A 21,020-nucleotide genomic window follows, 5' to 3' on the forward strand; every position below is an offset into this window, starting at 1 on the left:
GTTCCTGAACTGGGGCAAGTGCCTCAATTTCCTCCGCTGCAAAGGGGGACTAATGCTTACCATGATGTATCTAAAGTGCTCGGTACATAGGAGGGGCTTAATGAAGGGCTATTATTGCTATTGTTGGTATCCTATTTTATACATATATCCTTCTGGAAAAAACCTCTTGAAGAAAGCTAACCCCTGAAAGGACAAACACATTTCAGGCCTTCTCTGAGCTTCGGCAAAGAACACAACACATTCCAGGCTGCCTTCGTTCCAGCTAAATTTTATTTGTCGAATTTTTGACAGACGTCTAAATTATACATTGAGTTTTCCACATGACCAAACACCACGTCTCTTCCTTTGATTATCATTTTCAAAAGGGATTATAAAAAAAGAACCTTTTGATGGATCAGACTGAACCCTGAAACCACATGGAGTGCAGAGCTAAAAATAAAAGGAAGTAAGAACTGGTCCCCGAGAAGGAAAGGAAAGGGAAATCAAAGCAAACTCGGACGGGAATGGAGAGACGAGTCCTGGTGAGGGTGACATGGTGTCACCCTCCGGGCCAGGCCGGATAAGGAGCGGCCAGCAGTGAGGGTGGGGCACAGAGTGGCACAAAAATAGCCACTACTTTAGTCCAGAGGGGAATAAAGAAATTTGTCAAAAGCCAGGAGAGAGAAGTGGAGACGGAGGGAGGGAGGAAGGAAGCGGGCAGGACCGTGTCCTCCCAGCAGCCGTGGGAGCTTCGGACTCCTTTAACCCTGGCACATTTCTAACCGCCGGCATAATCGCTGACTTTCAGCTGTGCACCGACATGTTCCCCGGCTCAGCCCACATCAATGACACCCTTGTTTCCATAGTAACCAAGGGAGAGTGAAGGGGAAAGGGTGTGTTGCACTGGGTGCAGGGAATCCAGCCAAAAGCAGCCACACGGGGTAGGTCGGGAGGAGGGGAGGACTCCAGTTTTTCCCACAGCTGGCTTGAGCACATATCAGGAGCGCACCCCCAGGCCTCGCCCGCCCTCCGGCCTCCAGCCCTCTCCCCCGCACATTCAGATGCAATTGTGTGCAGGGCTAAAGTCTCGCTAAGACTCACTGGGGACGGGAGGAGGAGAAAAGGGGTCTCCCCTTTCCAGCTTCAAATTCTGTCTTCTGGTCAGGGGGCAGGAGTGGGCAGGGGGCAGGAGTGGGCAGGGGGCAGGAGTGGGCAGGGGGCAGCAGTGGGCAGGGAAGAGGCAAGAGGGCTTTAAAAAGCATTTTGTTTTTAAATGGGAGCTTTCAAACTCTGCCTTTTTCAGGCTTCTCTCATCTACCCCAGAGCCCCAGGAGGGTTCAAAAGGGCTCAAAGGGAAGATGAAAGTGTGTGACATCTGCAGTGTCTCTGTGTCTCTGCAGCTGAGGAGCAAATCGGAACATTTACAGAGGCCGTTATCAGAGGAGTGGCTTCTGCCTGCTAGCAGAGGCCTTGGGAGGGCTCTTTAAAACAGTCCCCTAAGTTGGTGGTAAAATAACAAAAATATTTTACAGACCCTCCACCGCCAGAGTCAAAGTTCCATAGTGCAGTGTTCCAAAATTGCAGACCTCCAAGCAGGCATTTTGCCCCTCAGATAACTTGTCCCTGATGAACTATTCGGAAGAAAAAACAATTTTCAAGTGCTAGAGCCACATTTGCAGCCTGGTAGAAGGGGGATTTCTGATTTCTTATAATTCTGTGTTACCTCTGTTCAAAGTAGGAGAGGAGCTTGGCTGAGCCAGAGAAGCCAGTGGAGGAGGTTGCAGAGAGCAGCTAGCTCTGCGGTTTAAAAAAAACCCTCACTTTCTTTTGTTTTGCAAGTCCTTACAGGTCTGTCCACAGCAACTCCAGGGCACCTTTTCACGGCTGGCTTTGTTAATGACTTTCACGCCAGACCGCTTTTGAAGCTGGCTATGCCTCAGTCTCTGCTGCATACTCTTAGCCAGAAAAAGCTGGGTACCGAGGGCCAGGGGCTGCAGTGGCCCCTTCAGTCTGCTCACATGCCCTGATGGGCTTGGGAAGGGCCGCCTCCCAGGATGAGAAGGCAGCTGGCCCCCAGGGACCCACCAGTCACTGGACAGTCTCTTATTCATTCTCTGAAAACCCCTGAGCTCAGGCACCAGAACAGAGTTTAATTCAGCAGCCGGGCAATGCTCTGGCCTGTTTCCCCATGTTTGAAGCTGAGGATTTCTGAGGCTCAGGGAAACGAGCTCGTTTTGCAATGAGGGGCAGGAGAAATGTTCTGCTATTCCTCTCCAATCAACAGAGGACAGACATTCTGCTGCAGAGAGGCAGAGGAGCCCAGCAGCTGGGGTGCCTCTGGCTTCCCTGTACACGACCCCTGCAGTCACACATACACCCATGTCCTTCCCAGCAGCAAACCCTCTCCACCCAGGAGCATCCCACACCACCAAGTTGCCAGCACTGTAAAAATTGATCTCTCTAAAAATCGATCTGCCTGGCTTTTCTCAGTGGAGCAGGTTCATGGTAAAGCTGCATTTATTTCTAAAATCTGATAGCAGCAGCCTATTGTGATCGTTTAAACACAGAATTCTTTGAGCTTTAGAAATCCCATCTATAGGATGGCCACAGAGAAGCCAGCTAATCTCAGAGTCGGCTGCTCACTGCTCCACTGAGCTGGAGAAAGCCTGTTTACGCTAGCCTGAGCCCTCGATGTGAGAGCTTTTTAAGGACCTTGTAATTTTTCTGGAATTAAACCTCCCACCTCTCCTTACATTCCAGATGTCATTACAGTCAAAAGTCATAAGAATTTGCTTCTCTGTGTGGCTGGCTGGGGCGGGGGCGGGGCAGGGGTGGGTGGGATGGGGTATGTTTCTGTAGTGACTTGTCTGCAGGAAAGGTTTTTTTTTTTTTTCTTTTTTTTTCTGTCCAAAGAGTGAGGATTACATACGTAGTCTCTGACCTGTGAGACGATGGGATAGTTTAATTATCTGCCTTTTCTCCCCCCACCCCCACCCAGCAGCTTCCTGCCGGACAGACTGAAGCCTGGCTGGGCTGGTGATGGTAAAAATCACTGACAGCAGCAGCAAACACTGTCTGTGGTTTCAAAACCATGGAGGGAATGCAAGGGACGGGTCAGTAAATAAATGAACTCAGCAAAGCTGCTTCTTCCTCTTTTTCTTTTTTTCGAGAGGAAAAAAAAGCCCACTGGAATTGTCTAAACTGCAATGCAATCTCTTGCTCATTTAAAAGATCTCATTTTCTAATCATGTGCTTTGAGACATTTAATACTATTTCAATTATGCAGAGGAAATAATATAATTCCTTTATTTGAAAAATGATACTGAACCTCAGAGATCAGTTAAATCTACTGCTGGAATGGGGATTCTTTCTAAACTGTGTTGTTCCCTCTCTTCAAACAGCTGTAGCTGTACACAGATGGAAAAACATTTGGTCAGAAAGCAGCAAATTAGTGTTTTTCAGGACCGAATTCGGCTCCCGCAGCTCCTGCGTCTCCATTCGTCTAGATTTTATTTCTTCTTTGCATTGACATTTTTGCAGACCCAGTTCATGCCATCCTTTGAGGGAAATGGGCAGAGAAAGGCAGTGTTAGTTGTAAGAAAAGTGCCACACGCTCCAGCCTGGAGGGGTGGGCGGGGGGGTCCCAGGCCCTCCCTCCCAGACCGCCAGCTTTACGGAGTTTGCTTGGTTCAGGGGCCCACCTCGGTGACCAAGGACAGTGACCTCCCAGGAGGAGGAGGAGGAGGGAGGTCTCTGAAAGCACAAGAGGGAGATGGGAGGGGGAATGCCCAGCGCCTGAACTTGAGATGGGTCCTCAGGAACTCCCTCTGAAAAAATAAACACATCTGCCTGCATCCAAAGCCTGACTGAGGAGCTATCAGGAACGATTCCAGCCATTTTTGGCTTTTTCTAAAAGCTGACCTTTGCTAGGGCATTAAATTCAATAAGCCACCCTTCTGGTGCCCCAGTGTGTTTACAGTGTGACAGTGTACACTTGGGTTAAATTAAATTTCTTTTTGGAAAAACAAACCCACTGCAGTGAGTGTTGAGAGTCACACACCAGGGCGATGTGCATTTACTTCTCTTCCTGCAGCACTTCAGATAGGTTTAAAAGGGTCTGGCCTGCTTCTTATAGCTTTAAGCACCAGCATCCAGAGGGACTGGGGAGAAGGTTCCCTTAAAGGCACAATGACCTTGAAGGCGCCCTCTCTTAGAAGGCTGCAGAGGGACCCAGGTAAAAACCACACAATGCCTACAGCCACCTGGCAGGCAGCACAATTCCTATGGATGCCAGGCCTGTCAGAGGTGAACTCCTTCCCAACCCCCTTTGGAGCTAGCCCTGTACACTGCCCTTCCCTAGAGTCTCCCCAACCTTCAGGAGTGTGTAGAGTTTCCTCAGAAGCCCAGAACAAAATCCAAGGCAGCTGCTGCCATGAGTCCTTCCCCTTGCATCCGTAACAGAGGCTCACAGAGGTCCCAGCTACATCTGCACACATCAGCCATACTGGACACGCCACCGAGTCCCACATTTCCTGTGGCCATGGATCTAGCTGCTGAACCTGAACAGCTGAGACAGCTTACAGTAATAAATATCAGCTGACACCCTTGGCCATTCGGAACATTAATCCCATAAACAATACATCACTGCAAAACAACCAGCAGGCATCCTCTCCCCCAGCTCATCTGACCGTCACCTGAATTTACAGTGATTACAACTCCGCCAGTTGCTGTCAGTGCACTTGGGCAGCAGAACCAGATAATCTGACGGCTGTCCCAGAGCCGACCTCTGACCTTTGCCAAGATGAGGCTGCGGTGCAGAAAGCCCGAAGGTGGACAGCACCTGGCGGCGCAGGGGGAAGGGCAGAGGAATGCTGAGGTGGGAGAAAGGGGGAATCCAAACGCATCTCTAATTACAACGGGGTCAGCTACTAACTCTGAGAAGCTAAGGGCAATTTTAAGACCATTTTATGAAAAGGATTAATTTAAAGAGAAGCATGTTTAATTTTAGTAGCTAATTGGTTTCCAGGAAAAAAAAAGATCACCTGCCAAGAGACAAAAAGATTTTACAAATAAAAGAGGGATGAATAAGATACGCATCTTCTCTCGCCTGGGAAGCTGAATAGATGGGCACTTACACGGCACTTTCCACCTTCAGGGGCTCGCACAAGCACTCCAAGGTGGGCACCTCTCCTCTATGGAGGCTCGCAATCAAACCATCTTCTCAGAGAAATCAAGGACAGTGTGCCCACACTATGTGAACAGCGCTTTGCCTTTTTCTTGCTTTATGGCTGATTAAGGAGAGATTATTGCATGTAACTGAACATGAATGCAGGCAGAGAGATAGGAAAAATATTTACTCAGCTGCAGGAGCCCAAAGCAGAAGGTGGAGGGTGCGGGGTGGTTTTATACCGGGTCTCTGTTATGGAGGCAAAGGAGGGTTCAAACGGCAGAGCCCTGCTGAGGGGCAGTGTCTGGTGTCTCCAGATGCCTGTGAGGACCAGCCGTGGTGAAGTCCTTCCAGCCACTGTCCTGCCAACAGAGGGCGCATGGAGGCCAGTCCCTGCCAGCTGACCCCCAGCCTGGGCCCCTGCGGCTGCCGCTGCCGCTGCAACCCTGAGTGTGGGAAGCACAGGGAGTGTAAACAGAGGCCCCTCTAATCTGAAGCGGCTAGGGCTTGGGGAGTGGCATCTTTCTTGTGCTAGCCAGAAGAGAACTGGGCTGGAAGTGGGAGGGGAGGGAAGGGGAGGCATTGGCCAACAGTGGTACCTCCTCAATCACGTGGCCATGGATCTAGCTGGGGCAAGCTTTGCCAATCACATCGGGGCAAAAGCTTTGTCAAGCTGCCTCCTGGAAAGGAAAGGCAATGGTGGTGCTCAAGCTCGCCCAGGGGAGGCTCCCATCAGACTTGCTGGAGGTTATATTCCCAGAACCTAACATGATGTCTAGCCCACAGCCCACTTAATTCACATCTTTTAAGTCAATCCTTGTAGAAGCCTATGAAGTAGGTGCTAGTGTTATTTCTCTATCACAGCTGAGGAGATGAAGGCACAGGACAGAGCAGGGCAAGGGCAAGCTGTGGTGCCCAGCATGGTGCTCCAAAGCTGCTTACCAGTTCTCCATGGATGTGGGTACCTGCCAGGTGAAGGGCTCTGCCCCAAGCTTAGAGAGGAGCTGGGAAGCACCCTGAAGACAGGAAAGGGAGGAATTCTAGTTTTATCCTCCTCATGACTTCCGCTGAACGCAGGGGCCTGAGACTGGAGTAGCCCCAGCCAAGCCTCCCTGTAGCTCTGATAGTGCCAGAGGCTGCTATGGGCCGTTCAGCTCTCAAGATCCCTGGGCTGTGGGGATCTGTGTGTGCAGAGGCCTGGCTATCTACCTGGCTGCACAATCCTCACATATTAACCATCCACCCAGACCACCACCTCCAGTGGAAATGCTACATTTAGGGACAACATACTTGCAAGAGGAGGAACCTTCTGCTTCTCATGTTTAAATAAATGTTCCACACTACTCTTGCTTTCATCTGGCAAGGAAGGTTTTTTGTTTGTTTGTTTTGAGACAGAGTCTTGCTCTGTCGCCCAGGCTGGAGTGCAGTGGCATGATCAAAGCTCACTGCAAGCTCTGCCTCCCGGGTTCACGCCATTCTGCCTCAGCCTCCCGAGTAGCTGGGACTACAGGCGCCCACCACCATGCCTGACTAATTTATTTGTAATTTTAGTAGAGACAGGGTTTCACCGTGTTAGCCAGGATCATCTCAATCTCCTGACCTCATGATCTGCCCACTTTGGTCTCCCAAAGTGCTGGGATTACAAGCGTGAGTCACGGTGCCCAGCTTTTTTTTTTTTTTTTTTTTTTAAACAGACAACTGAGAAAAGGTGATCATTTACTTGAAGTAGGTTACTGCTCTGCTTCTAAAGAAGGAAGTGAACTCATAGGTTTGTTTAATGGTTGAACTTTTATTGTTAAAAACTGATCTGACCAATTTTCTGCACATTTGATCTTCATTATGGGGATGACAATCTTACGGTATGAATAGTCCTCCCTTCCTTCCTTCCCCGGACCCTCCCCTGACCAATCTTGCTGAAACTGAATTTGAATTGACTACCTTCAGTTCAATAACAGAGACTAAAGAGAGACATGGAATTTCAAATACTGAGCTTTGTTTGGCCTCCTAGAGAGGAAATACAGTTCCCAATGTCACAGTATTATTCTCTCCTATAACCACTGGGAGAAACAGCAGGCCGCCCCTAAGCATACGGGGGAAACTCACTCCTCCCAGAGCTCTGCATCCCAGCAGTTAAGGTGCACTGCTTCTTTCCAAGGGAAGAGTGGTCTCTGACTACGCTGCTCTCTTAAATTTGATCTCTGTACATTGCATCCATCACCTCTCAGTAGTTGGAAGGAAGCGGTGGCAGCCATGGCTGGGTGGGCCTGGTTTTTAGAGCCATGCTGGTTACGTGGTCACAGCAGTAATTGCTTTAAGATGACGAGGTGCTCGGATCCTTGCTGAGCAATGCAGCCTACCCCATTGTGCCATCAGGCCCCCACGGTCAAGGAGCAGTTGGATGCTGCGTACATCAAATATGGCTCGCTGTTTTTTTTTTCTGGTGACAAAAGGCATTGCACCAGAGAGGTAGCGAAATCGAATGTCCTGAGACTGCTTTCTTAGTCTCCAGAAAGGTTTGAAAATTTAAAAATAAACCTGAGGTCTGACTCACAGGTAATAAGCAGTTCCACATATACCTGGAGTCAATAACAACTGATGCCAGGCCTAGAAAAAAGTGGTAAATGTCGTTTTTCAAAATATTGGGGCCAGGTGTGGTGGCTCACACCTGTAGTCCCAGCACTTTGGGAGGCCGAGGCAGGCGGATCACCTGAGGTCAGGAGTTCGACACCAGCCTGGCCAACATGGTGAAAACTCGTTGCTACTAAAAAAAAAAAAAATACAAAAAATTAGCCAGGCGTGGTGGCGGGCGTCTGTAATCCCAGCTACTCAGGAGGCTGAGGCAGGAGAATCACTTGAACCCAGAAGGTGGAGGTTGCAGTGAGCCAAGGTTGTGCCATTGCACTCTAGCCTGGGCAAGAAGAGCGAAACTCCATCTCCAAAAAAAAAAAAAAAAAAAAAAAAAAAAAAAAATTAAAATTCTGTGGCATATTAGGGAGAAGTCCTCCAAATCAAGGAAAATGAAGCAAAACCAAGAAATGGGAGAGTGAGCATTTAGTGTTCCTCCGGAGGCTGACTCAGGGATGGATTACAGCTCGGTGCTTGGACTACTCATGGCCCCTTCTGTGAACACAAGGCAGCTGAAAGCCTATGTGACCTGCTCATGGCTCCTGTCTTCAGGAGGAGGAGAGGGACGTAGGGCAGACATTACAAGAAAAGGTGAGCATGAGGGGGTGGCCTGGAGAGCAACACCCAGGGCACGATCTGCTGGCTCAAGGCTATGGGAGGAGGCAAGTCTCTGTGGTGACCATGGCTAGAGGTCAGGTTAAAACTTCGGATCTCTGCTTTAAGAGGAAATTCAAAGTCAGTATCATTTTAATTACACACCACACACACACGCACACTCGCAGTATTTTAGAGAGAAACTGTCTTCAAATGCCTGAAACTGTAACAGCAGGAAGAGCTGTGGTTTGGGGTTCAAATTCAGGTCTGCGGGTGGAGGAGGGATGGATTTCTCGATACCTTTCTCTGGCTCTAAGCCAGATCCTTTGTTCACTATTTTCTAGACACCAAAGGGGGAAAAAAAAAGATTGAGAGTCCCAGTGTGAATATTTCATCCTAGGAGGGGCCCTGGCAACCTGGGCCTGACCTCGAGGGCGCAGAGTGACACTTCCTCCATGTTGATAATGGAGTCTAGCTGAGGAAGGTTTTGGTTCTCCCTCCCAGATATGTTTCAGTTTCTCCTCTTTCCGCTTTCATCCACTTGACATAACTGGGTCTCTCCTCATCACTCCCCTGGACAGTGGGCCTCCTGGCAGGGCAGAGTTTCTGAGATTGAGGATCTCCTTCCACTTCTCGTGCCCTTTACCTACTCTCTGCTCCTGATGGTCTCCCACGAAAACCTGCTTTAATTATACGATGGGCTGGTTTCGCAGTCAGCGCCAATCAGGAAAAGAAACCCCGGGTCCATCCTCTCTCACAAGTCAGTTTCCACACCTGAAGCAGGGGCTGGTGAACAACACGTGGTATTTCCCACCCCTGTAACGGCTTCGTATGTGCTGCCTTTAGGACACCAGGTGGAATGGGACCCTGAAACCCATCCCAGGAATCACTAACTTTCTTTTCTTCTTTTTTCTTTTTTTTTTTTTTTTTGAGGTGGAGTCTCGCTCTGTCGCCCAGGCTAGAGTGCAGTGGCGCGATCTCGGCTCACTGCAAGCTCCGCCTCCTGGGTTCACACCATTCTCCTGCGTCAGCCTCCTGAGTAGCTGGGAATACAGGTGCCTGCCACCTCACCCGGCTAATTTTTTTGTATTTTTAGTAGAGACGGGGTTTCACCGTGTTAGCCAGGATGGTCTCGATCTCCTGACCTCGTGTTCTGCCCGCCTCAGCCTCCCAAAGTGTTGGGATTACAGGCATGAGCCGCCGCGCCCAGCCGGAATCACTAACTTTCATAGTCCCAAATCGTGTGTTTAAGCTACTCCACTAATGAGAAGTGATGTACCTGCCCTACTTCATCCACAGAGGGGTGTGGCTCGCCATCTAGCAGCTCCGTGGCTGTTTCCCTAACTCGCCCCCGTGAGGCTATTATTTAGCAGTACAAGACAGGTCTCTCAAATATGTTTTGATTAAACACGTACAATGTATGTGTCTGTCTTTAAACACTTGAAACTGCAACAGAAATTCCGGTCTTTTTGGTTATTTTTAAACCTTTGTATATTTTCTTTCAGAGTCGTTAGAATCAGATGTCACCTGATTTGCCTATTTAGAGCCTAATCATTTGGGCCAGCTTTTGGGGAGGTGGGGTGGGATGAGGAGGAAAAAAAATAGGAATTTAGGGCATTTCAGTAATTATTGCACAGTTTTCATGTTTGAAAGTGAACCTCAAACCATTAGATCTTAATGATATTTTTCTAGTAAAGTCTTTCAATTTTAGAATATTTTTAGCCCTAATAAATAAAAATCACTAAAGGCCTGTACTTCAACTAAGCAATGCTGGAAAGGAATTCCACTTAAGTGACTCTTTTTAAGGCAAAAACCAGGAAGCTGGTGTGTGGACAAGAGCTTGGGTCGGAGGCACCACCTAAGGGAGGCACATGGTCAACCAGTGGCTCACAATGAGAAGCATTTCCACAGCCAAACTCCACGACCTTTCTCTGGTCCCCAAAGGTTACCACGAAAGGACAATAGACAGCAGATTCCCTTCTTAATTAACATTTTTATTAAATAACCCATTTCAAATAATGGTTAAATTCTCTAAATTTATATCATTCTATTAACCATAATCTAATCTCATTAACCTTGAAATCCCAGTCTTAACTACCCAATTCTATACACCATGGTACTATCTACTAAACTAATTAAGTGACCTTCAAACTATTTCTCCTCCATACAAAAATCATTTTTTATTTTTTACTCATAGTTTTTTGTTGGATCTCTCTTGATATCATTTCCCGTGAACTTGGTTGCTGAACGCCCCAATCTGGGAAGAACTTTCTTATCAAAATCAAATCATATATAATAATCTCACATTACTCACTCAAACTGGTTTATTTTGCAGCACTCCCCTGCCTGTCCCCAACTCCACCCTCTAACTGCCTAGTAGCTTGCTGCCTCTTTTGTGGCCTAAAGATCCTGTGAAGGGCACTGAGTGTCTACAGTGGTTACACAGCCAGGAGCATGGAGCTCTATCCTTTAATCTCCACCTGATGGGAGTTGGGGGAGGTCGGGGGGTTGGGAAGAAAATGACAGGAGCTCCCTCTCTACCTCCAGGCTTCTCTGAAGCAGTGTCCTTGACTTTAAATGCCACGGCTCTAAATACTGATTCTAGATTACTCTAGTCTTCCTTTTTCACATCCCTAAGGCTGGCGGAAGATACAAGAGCCTTACTGTTAATTCTTGCTTTGCTTTTTCTTCAACACTCTGGTCAAGCAAAAGAAAGATTCCAGAGTTGTACTCGCACTTTCTTACAAGTATGCACACAAACTGTATTGCTTTTCTTCAGCCCCACCTTCATAATAGCCCCCAACCTCAAGATGCTCTCAGCTTTCTAAATTTGTGTTCTAAACCCTTCAGACAGGCTCATGCTGAAGTGGTTTGCAGAAACACAAGAAAATTACTATCTTTTCATGGGTCTCATCTTCATCAACATAACCTTAGGCCTTATGACTTCCATCCTATGTGCAATCAGAGTAAAACATGTTAGACAAATTTTGATTGTTTGTTTATTTTTATTTATTTATTTATTTTGAGACACAGTCATGCTGTCGCCCAGGCTGGAGTGCAGTAGTGCGATCTTGATCTCGGCTCACTGCAACCTCCATCTCCCAGGTTCAAGCGATTCTCCTGCCTCAGCCTCCCGACTAACTGGGATTACAGGTGTGCACCACCATGCCCAGCTGATTTTTTTTTGTATTTTTAGTAGAGACACGGTTTTGCCATGTTGGCCAGACTGATCTTGAACCCCTGACCTCAGGTGATCCACCCGCCTCGGCCTCCCACCCTGCCCAGCCCTGGCTGCTTTTTAAAACATCAAGGCTGAGTGCGGTGGCTCATGCCTGTAATCCCAGCACTTTGGGAGGCTGAGGCAGGCAGATCACTTGGGGTCAGGAATTCAAGACCAGCCTGGCCAACATGGCGAAATCCTGTTTTTACTAAAAATATAAAAAATTAGGTGGGTGTGGTGGTGCATGCCTGTAATCCCAGCTACTTGCAAGGCTAAGGCAGAAGAATCGCTTGAAGCCGGGAGGAGGACGTTGCAGTGAGCCGAGATTGCGCCACCGCACTCCAACCTGGGCAATGAGAATGAAACTCTGTCTCAAAAAAAAAAAAAAAAAAAAAAAAAAATTAGGGGGAGCCTGCTTTTCCAGTACACAGTTCCTTAGTACAAAGCAGGGGCTTTCTGTCAGCAGAAGCCTCCTAGTGGGAAAACAACCTGAAGTAGCAGGAAACAGACACCAACCCTAGGGCCGGGGGAGATAACCAACAGAAGAAACAAAAACACTTCTAGGATGACTAGGACGTGTATGATTATTGGTGGCTATCACCTTGGAAGTACAGGCAGTTAGCATCCGTAATATTAGACACAACACAAAGTCCCAATCCAATCAATCATCAAAGAATCCTAGAGTTAGAAACAATCCTCAGTCTTCTGTTCTCACATCCCTCCCAATGGGGATGCTTGCTACACATGTGGGGTGGCTTACCTGGGGCGCTCTTGGAGCATCTCATGATTTCTGATTGGTTGCTAAGCAGAAAAGAACCAAATTCCTCCATGCCCTTCCTGTCTTGGAATGGCTCATCTGCCCATCAAGATCAGCCCAACCAATGAGACGGACCACCTTAGTTAGCTGTCATGTTGCCAGGTGGCCAAGGCTTCCTGTAATCTTACCTGAACACCCTCTCCTGTGACAGCTGAGCAAGACTGGATCTGCCACACTCGGTCACGGATAGTATGCAGGTTCAGTCCTTCTGCAATTTCAGAGGCAGGAGCTGCTGTGAGCAAATCCTGCTTATTAGCAAAGATGAGCACTGGCACACAATTTAGTTTTTCTTCCTCCAATAATTCTGCTAGTTCCTGGATTTTGAGAAGGGAGAGGGAGGGAAGGTTAAAATCTATAAATCTATGATATATAACCATATACTACCTTTTTCTCTTTTTCCTTTTTTTTTTTTTTTTTTTTTTTGAGACAGAGTCTTGCTTTGTCACCCAGGCTGGAGTGCAGTGGCATGATCTCGGCTCACTGCAACCTTCGCCTCCCAGGTTCAAGTGATTCTCCTGCCTCAGCCTCCTGAGTAGCTGGGACTACAGGCATGTACCACCACACCCAGCTAACTTTTGTATTTTTAGTAGAGACAGGGTTTTGCCATGTTGGGCAGGCTGGTCTAGGACTGCACACCTCAGGTGATCCACCTGCCTCTGCCTCCCAAAGTGCTGGGATTACAGGCGTGAGCCACCAAACCCGGCTAACCATGTACTTCTAATCAGAAAAAACATAACAGTTAAGCTGATCAGCTAGCAACTTTCAAGAATAGTGACTCTCAAACTTTTTTATTTCTTTTCTTTTTTTTTTTTGAGACAGGGTCTTGCTCTGTCGCCCAGGTTGGAGTGCAGTGGCGCAATCCAGACTCACTGCAACCTCTACCTCCTGGGTTCAAGCAATTCTCATGCCTCAGCCTCCTGAGTAGCTGGGATTGCAGGTGCACACCACCATGCCCAGCTAATTTCTGTATTTTTGGTAGAGATGGGGGTTTCACCATGTTGGTCAGGCTGGTTTTGAACTCCTGGCCTCAAGTGATCTACCTGCCTTGGCCTCCCAAAGTGCTGGGATTACAGGTGTGAGCCACCGTGCCCAGTCTGATTATCAAACTTGAACCTGTATAAGATTCCCCTGGCAGATTCCTAGGCCCAATCCAGAGATGCTGACTTTGGAATCTACATTTTTAACAAACTCCTGAAGTGATTCTGTTATAGATGATTCACAGACCAAATTTTTTTTTTTTTTTTTTTTTTTTTTTGAGACAATATCTCACTCTGTCACCCAGGCTGGAGTGTAGTGGCGCGATCACAGCTTACTGCAGGCTCAGCCTCCTGGGCTCAAGTGATGCTTTCAACTTAGCCTCCTGATCAGCTAGCTGGGACCTAAGGTGATCGCCACCATGCCCAGCTAATTAAAAACATTTTTTTTGGCCGGGCGTGGTGGCTCACCTATGTAATCACAGCATTTTGGGAGGCTGAGGTGGGCGGATCACCTGAGGTCAGGAGTTCGAGATCAGTCTGACCAATATGGTGAAACCCTGTCTCTACTAAAAATTCAAAAATTAGCCACACATGGTGGCGGGCACCTGTAGTCCCAACTACTCAGGAGGCTGAGACAGGAGAATTGCTTGAACCTAGGAGGCAAAGGTTGCAGTGAGCCAAGATCATGCCACTGCACTCCAGTCTGGGTGACAGAGCGAGACTCTCTCTGAAAAAAAACAAAATTTCTTTTTGTAGAGACAGGGTTTTGATATATTGGCCATGCTGGTCTTGAACTCCTTGGGCTCAAGGGATCCTCCCACCTCAGCCTAACAGAGTGCTAGAATTATAGCGATGAACCAACACACCTGGCTCATAGAACACATTTTGAGAAACATCATTCAAGGGAGAATACAAGAAGTGGCTTGAGATTCAAAACTTACCCAAAGTGATTACCTGCAAATAACTTTCAATGCGTGTGTGTGTGTGTGTGTGTGTATGAAATTTAAACTGAAAATGACAATTACTTTAGTGATAATTCTGTTTCATCAATCTCTATCTCTAAAACATGCATGCACATGCTTCACATTTCATCAAACCTACATCCTAAAATAACTTTATTGGTCCATCTGGCAAGGTCCCTGATATTTAGGTTATAGGTTGGGGTCTAAATTATATGTGATTCTGTTTACAAAAACTGTAGGAGTGGTTGTATATGTACTTAAATGATAGGCCCATCTTTTTCTCATTAAATTCACATTTTAGCTACTTAAAACACGTGGGCTTTCAAAGAGAACTGTACGGATCAAGAGGCAGATGACTACATAGGACCCCCTCCACCTCCAAGCTCGTATTTCACAAGAGTGATAATCCAGAAATCATCAGGGTATGGAAGGGTGGTGAGTTGTTTCCAGAAGTCTGGAGAGTTCTCAACTCAATTTCAAAAAAAAAGGACATAAACATGAGAACTGCTACCTTTGGAAGGCCACCTGTGGTCATTTAGGATACAGGCCAAGGACTCTGCAATGAGGACTTTTTAAAAAACTTTTTTTTTTTTTTGAGATGGAGTCGCACTCTGTCACCCAGGCTGGAGTGCAGTGGCACAATCTCGGCTCACTGCAACCTCCACCTCCCAGGTTCAAGCGATTATCCTGCCTCAGCCTCCAGAGTAGCTGGGACTACAGGCACATGCCACCACACCCGGCTAATTTTTTGTATTTTTAGTAGAGACAGGGTTTTACCATGTTAGCCAGGATGTCTTGATCTCCTGACCTCAGGTGATCCGCCTGCCTCGGCCTGCCAAAGTGCTGGGATTACAGGCATGATCCACTGGCCTTAAAAAACATTTTAAAATTAATTTAAAAGTTGAACTTTTTTTTTTTTTTTGAGACAGAGTTTTGCTCTTGTTGCCCAGACTGGAGTGCAGTGGTGCAATCTTGGCTTACTGGAACTTCTGTCTCCTGGGTTCCAGTGATTCTCCTGCCTCAGCTTCCCGAGTAGCTGGGATTACAGGCACGCACCACCACACCTGGCTAATTTTTTATAGAGATGGGGTATTACCATATTGGCCAGGCTGGTCTCAAACTTCTGACCTCAGGTGATCCACCTGCTTCGGCCTCCCAAAGTGCTGGGATTACAGGTGTGAACCATTGTGCTGACCTTTTTTCTTTTCTTTTTCTTTCTTTCTTTTTTTTTTTTTTTTTTTTGAGACAGGGTCTCACTCTGTTGCCCAGGCTGGAGTGCAGTGTCTTGATCACAACTCACTGCAGCCTTGACCTCCTAGGCTCAAGCCATCCTCCTACCTCAGCCACCCAAGTAGCTGGAACTACAGGTACATGCCACCATACCCGGCTAAGTTCACTCCTTTTTTGTAGAGATGGGGTTTCTCCATGTTGTCCAGGCTGTTGCAATGAGATCTAAGCACGCTTCTTCAAATCAGTCCACTCCACCCCTTGCCTCTCCTATCAGCAAACCCACCCTGGGTAAAATGTCCTTCACTTCTCTATGTAAAATTGGGTACACAAATCACATCATGTAATCATGCTGACATGCGCCCTGCATTTGAAGCCGTATTTGGGTTCAAGGTACACCTCATCTCCTGGCTTAAAAAATAAAAGCAGCTTAGTTTTGGCTTGTGCATTTCTTCCTGTCCTTTCAAATTTGTCAAAGTTACCCCTGAATCAATTAAGTAGGTATTGAAAAATGTAAATAAAAATGAGAAGTGAATTGTTCCTTTGGGTTCATTTTCACATGGCCTGGGAAAAAACCTGAAGAGCCTTTGGGCATGGTGCTAAGTTCCACTCGTCTGTATCTCGTACATTCAATTTGATTAAAGCTAAAAAGCTTTAATTAAAAAACTGTTTAGGCTGGGCGTGGAGGCTCACGCCTGTAATCCCAGCACTTTGGGAGGCTGAGGTGGGTGGATCATCTGAGGTCAAGAGTTCAAGACCAGCCTGGTCAACATGGAGAAACCCTGTCTCTACTAAAAATACAAAAAAATTAGCCGGGTGTGGTGGCACACGGCTGTAATCCCAGCTATGTGGGAGGCTGAGGCAGGAGAATCACTTGAACCTGGGAGGTGGAGGTTGCAGTGAACCGAGATTGTGCCACTGCACTCCAGCCTGGGTAACAAGAGTGAAACTCCATCTTGGGAAAACAAAAAAACTGTTTAAAGAACTCTCAACTAATTTCAGACAACTGGTATTTTTGCCAGCTTGCTAGAATAACTGTCTTGTTTCAACTGTAAAGGTTAACAAACAAAACAAAACAAAAACTTCCCTCACTCTCACACATTTACAAGGTTGATTAATGAATACCCAGTTATTTGGGAACTATCTCAACAGAAGAATTAGTATTTAAAAAATATACTAGGCTGGGCGCGGTGGCTCACGCCTGTAATCCCAGCACTTTGGGAGGCCAAGGTGGGAAGATTACCTGAGGTCGGGAGTTCGAGACCAGCCTGACCAACATGGTGAAACCCTGTCTGTACTAAAAATACAAAATTAGCCGGGCGTGGTGGCACATGCTAATCCCAGGTACTTGGGAGGCTGAGGCAGGAGAATTGCTTGAACCTGGGAGGCGGAGGTTGGGGTGAGCCGAGATCATGCCATTGCACTCCAGCCTGGGAAATAAGAGCAAAAAACTCCGTCTCAAAAAAAAAAAAAAAAAATATATATATATATATTAGACCTTCGATATAAAATAAAAGAATTATTTACCTGACCCGTCTCTTCAAATCTTTTTCTGTCTGCACTGTCGATTACATATATCTATAAAGGAAAAGAAGAAGGTTATTTCAGTGAGCAGAGATGGAAAAGACAGGGCAATTTCTGCAAAAGGAGCAGGTGATCCCCAATCAGCATATTCCAATTAGCACAACATACAGTAATTCACTGGCGATTCTCATCTCATTTATGAAGGCCAAACAAACAAACACACAAATTAAATAAATAGGGATGCCCAGAAAATACCTTCAGCAACGCTCCAAAGTCTAGGAATTTAGGAAAACCAAGTGGAATAAAATAGCTACATTTAATGGGCACTTGATGTTATCAGTAAACATTACTAGGTCTACTCTATTAACCCTCATTACAACTCTACAATATAGATTTCACTGTTTTCCCTTTTTTTTGAGATGGAGTCTTGCTCTGTCACCCAGGCTGGAGTGCAGGGGTGCGATCTCAGCTCTGGGTTCACGCCACTCTCCTGCCTTAGCCTCCCCAGCAGCTGGGACTACAGGCGCCCACCACTGCGCCTGGCCAATTTTTTTGTATTTTTAGTAGAGACAGGGTTTCACTGTGTTAGCCAGGATGGTCTCGATCTCCTGACTGCATGATCCACCCGCCTCGACCTCCCAAACTGCTGGGATTACAGGAGTGAGCTACCACGCCCAGCCTTTTTTTTTTTTTTTTTTTTTTTTGAGACAGAGTCTAGCTCTGTCACCCAGGCTGGAGTGCAGTGGCGCGATCTCGGCTCACTGCAAGCGCCGCCTCCCGGGTTCACGCCATTGTCCATTCTCCTGCCTCAGCCTCCCAAGTAACTGGGACTACAGGCGCCCGCCACCACGCCTGGCTAAGTTTTTGTATTTTTAGTAGAGTCAGGGTTTCACCGTGTTAGCCAGGATGGTCTCGATCTCCTGACTTCATGATCCACCCGCCTCGGCTTCCCAAAGTGCTGGGATTACAGGTGTAAGCCACCGCGCCTGGCCTATTTTTCCATTTTATTCGTAAATAAACATAAGCAGAAAGTCAAGTAATTTGCCCAAATTACATCCGGTACTTGAGAAAACTGGGATTCAAACTCAAGCACGTAAGTCCATAGCTGCTCTTAACCTGTCTGCTATACTGCTTCCCAGATTGTCAGAATGGAAGGGATGGTGTTTTGAGGCATTTATAATCCTATATTCCTCAAATCTCAAAGTACCATTTGCAGCATTAACTATATGCTGACTTCAGGGGCTGATGACAAAGGAGACACAGCTGGGTCAAGATCAAATACTGGAAATAGTAAGGGCACAGTCTTTGCCAGAAGCAAGAAAAGTCTTGAGATTCATCATAAACTACAAATCCCACGATTTCTCCTCATCCCTCAATTTTAGTTACTGCATGAATAACATCCTACAGCAATAAGGGAAATAAGGTAACACACACACACACACATACACACACACACTCACTCACACAAGAAAGAAAGAAAAAAATAAAGAAATAAAGAGAAAGAAAGAAAGAAAGATCACCTATAGTTATACCATCCAAACACATTAACTATTTTAATTTCCTATGGAAAGCTCCCTTTTAATCCTCCTTCATATGAAAACTAAAAAAGAAACAGATATAATTTTGTAGGTATTTTTCATTAAATGATGTATTAATGTTTTCTCACTTGCTAATCTAAAAATTATCAATCTTTCAAACTTTCTTTAAAGAATTTAAAATTGCTATTAGCCTAATGGTATAATGGAAACATTCTCTTTTAAAATAGCATATCCAACTAAAAACACACACAATCTTCAGTTCTCACCATTACATACGTTAAATTATGTAAGTTACAAGCATTTTTTTAACTCAAAGTCAAATTCTGTGCTACACTGAAAATCTGCTCTTTAGAAAAAAAAAAAAAAAACACAATTAAAATTCCACCACTTAATGCTCTCTATTTAGAGTCACAAATGCTAAATATTATACCAGAAACCAATTTCAGCCATTTCCCTCAAGAATACTCTATATTTTGGCCAGGCGCGGTGGCTCATGCCTGTAATCCCAGCACTTTGGGAGGCCAAGGAGGGCGGATCACCTGAGGTTAAGAGTTTGAGACCAGTCTGACCAACATGGAGAAACCCTGTGTCTACTAAAAATCCAAAATTAGCCTGGTGTGGTGGCGTATACCTATAATCCCAGCTACTTGGGAGGCTGAGGCAGGAGAACCGCTTGAACCTGGGAGGCAGAGGTTGTGGTGAGCTGAGATTGCGCCACTGCACTCCAGCCTGGGCAACAAGAGTGAAACTCCGTCTCAAAAAAAAAAGAAAAAAAAAAGAATACTCTATGTTTCTACTTGGAGAATCATACGAGGAGAGAGGATGAATATGTTTGGTTTCAATATTTTTGTATGGCATTTTAATTATTGCTCATTATTATTATTGTACTCTGATTCTATGTCAATACATGCACTAATGAGTTCTGCACACCACACACACACCCAACATTCTATGTGTCTGATAAGTCACTCTGCAGAATATGGTGCTTGCTTAGTTTTCCACCAGTGAGGCTCACCTTCTAGAAGTAGCAGGCAGAGTATAAACACAGATGAAGAAAGAAGAAATGCAATGGGAGAGTGAACTTCAAAATAAAAGACCTCATTCAAATTGTTTATAATTATAGTCTATAGTAGCCTAGAATGATTTTCACTCAAGCAATAGTCCAAGAAGATGTGAGGGAAGACCAGGCACAGTGGCTCATGCCTGTAAACCCAGCACTTTGGGAGGCTGAGGTGGGTGGATCACCTGAGGTAAGGAGTTCAAGACCAGCCCGGCCAACATGGAGAAACCCCGTCTCTACTAAAAATACAAAAATTAGCTGGACATGGTGGTGTGCACCTGTAATCCCAGCTACTCGGGAGGCTGAGGCGAGAGAATCGCTTGAACCCAGAAGGTGGAGGCTGCGGTGAGCCGAGCTCACGCCACGGCACTCCAGCTTGGGCGACGGAGTGAAACTCCGTCTCAAAAAATACACACATAGGCCAGGCTCAGTGGCTAAAGCCTGTAATCCCAGCACTTTGGGAGGCTGAGGCGGGCGAATCAGAAGGTCAGGAGATCGAGACCATACTGGCTAACACAGTGAAAAACCATCTCTACTAAAAATACAAAAAATTAGCTGGCGCATGCGCTACTCAGGAGGCTGAGGCAGGAGAATTGCTTGAACCTGGGAGGGAGAGGTTGCAGTGAGCCAAGATCGCACCACCGCACTCCAGCCTGGGTGACAGAGCGAGACTCCGTCTCAAATTAAAAAACAAAAAACAAAAAACATATATTTATGTGAGGGAGGAAAGAAAGATCAGGTCATTGCTACGAGTGTCTGGAGCTCAGAGGGCTGCTTGGTGGCTATGTGCAGGTCATCTGGCAAGAAAAGAATGACAAAGCAGGAGAGAGGTGTGCTGGGGGCAAAGGCTATGAATAAAGGTGAGGGTAGGAAGGAAGAGGCTGAGACAAGGCTGATAATATGGTTAAAGATAGTGGGTGCAGTGGCTCATGCCTGTAATCCCAACACTTTGGAAGGCCAAGGTAGAAGGATTGCTTGAACCCAGGAGTTTGAAACTAGCCTGGGCAACATAGTGAGACCCATCTCTGAAAACAAACAAACAAAATTAGCAAGATGCAGTAGCATGTACCTTGTAGTCTCTGTTACGCAGGAGGCTGAGGCAGGAGGATCCCTTAAGCCCAGGAGATTGAGAGAGTGAGCTATGATCACGCCATTGCACTCCCCTGGGCCACAAAGTGAAACCCCATCTCTCTCTCTTTTTTTTTTATGAGACGGAGTTTTGCTTTTGTTGCCCAGGCTGGAGTGCAATGGTGCGATCTTGGCTCACCCCAACCTCCGTCTCCTGGGGTGAAACCGCAGCTCTTAAAAAAACAAAAAACAAACAAACAAA

The 21,020-nt window shown here is 46.4% G+C and overlaps 1 protein-coding gene across 3 annotated transcripts in view; it reads right to left on the bottom strand.

Annotated features, from left to right (window-relative positions):
- Window positions 1-3,257: 3,257 nt before the first annotated feature.
- Window positions 3,258-21,020, bottom strand: part of ARL3 (ARF like GTPase 3) — a 44,539-nt gene continuing 26,776 nt past the window's right edge. For all 3 annotated transcript variants that reach the window (XM_038009507.2, XM_007964527.3, XM_073019302.1), the window contains exons 4-6: window positions 17,096-17,146; window positions 12,531-12,716; window positions 3,258-3,536 (exon numbers count right to left, since the gene is read on the bottom strand). In XM_038009507.2, coding sequence (XP_037865435.1) covers window positions 3,489-3,536; window positions 12,531-12,716; window positions 17,096-17,146 — 285 coding nt within the window. In that variant the 3' untranslated portion in view covers window positions 3,258-3,488. The remainder of the gene's footprint in view (window positions 3,537-12,530; window positions 12,717-17,095; window positions 17,147-21,020) is intronic.

The sequence above is a fragment of the Chlorocebus sabaeus genome, chromosome 9 (assembly GCF_047675955.1).
Source record: "Chlorocebus sabaeus isolate Y175 chromosome 9, mChlSab1.0.hap1, whole genome shotgun sequence".
NCBI classification, from domain to species: domain Eukaryota; kingdom Metazoa; phylum Chordata; class Mammalia; order Primates; family Cercopithecidae; genus Chlorocebus; species Chlorocebus sabaeus.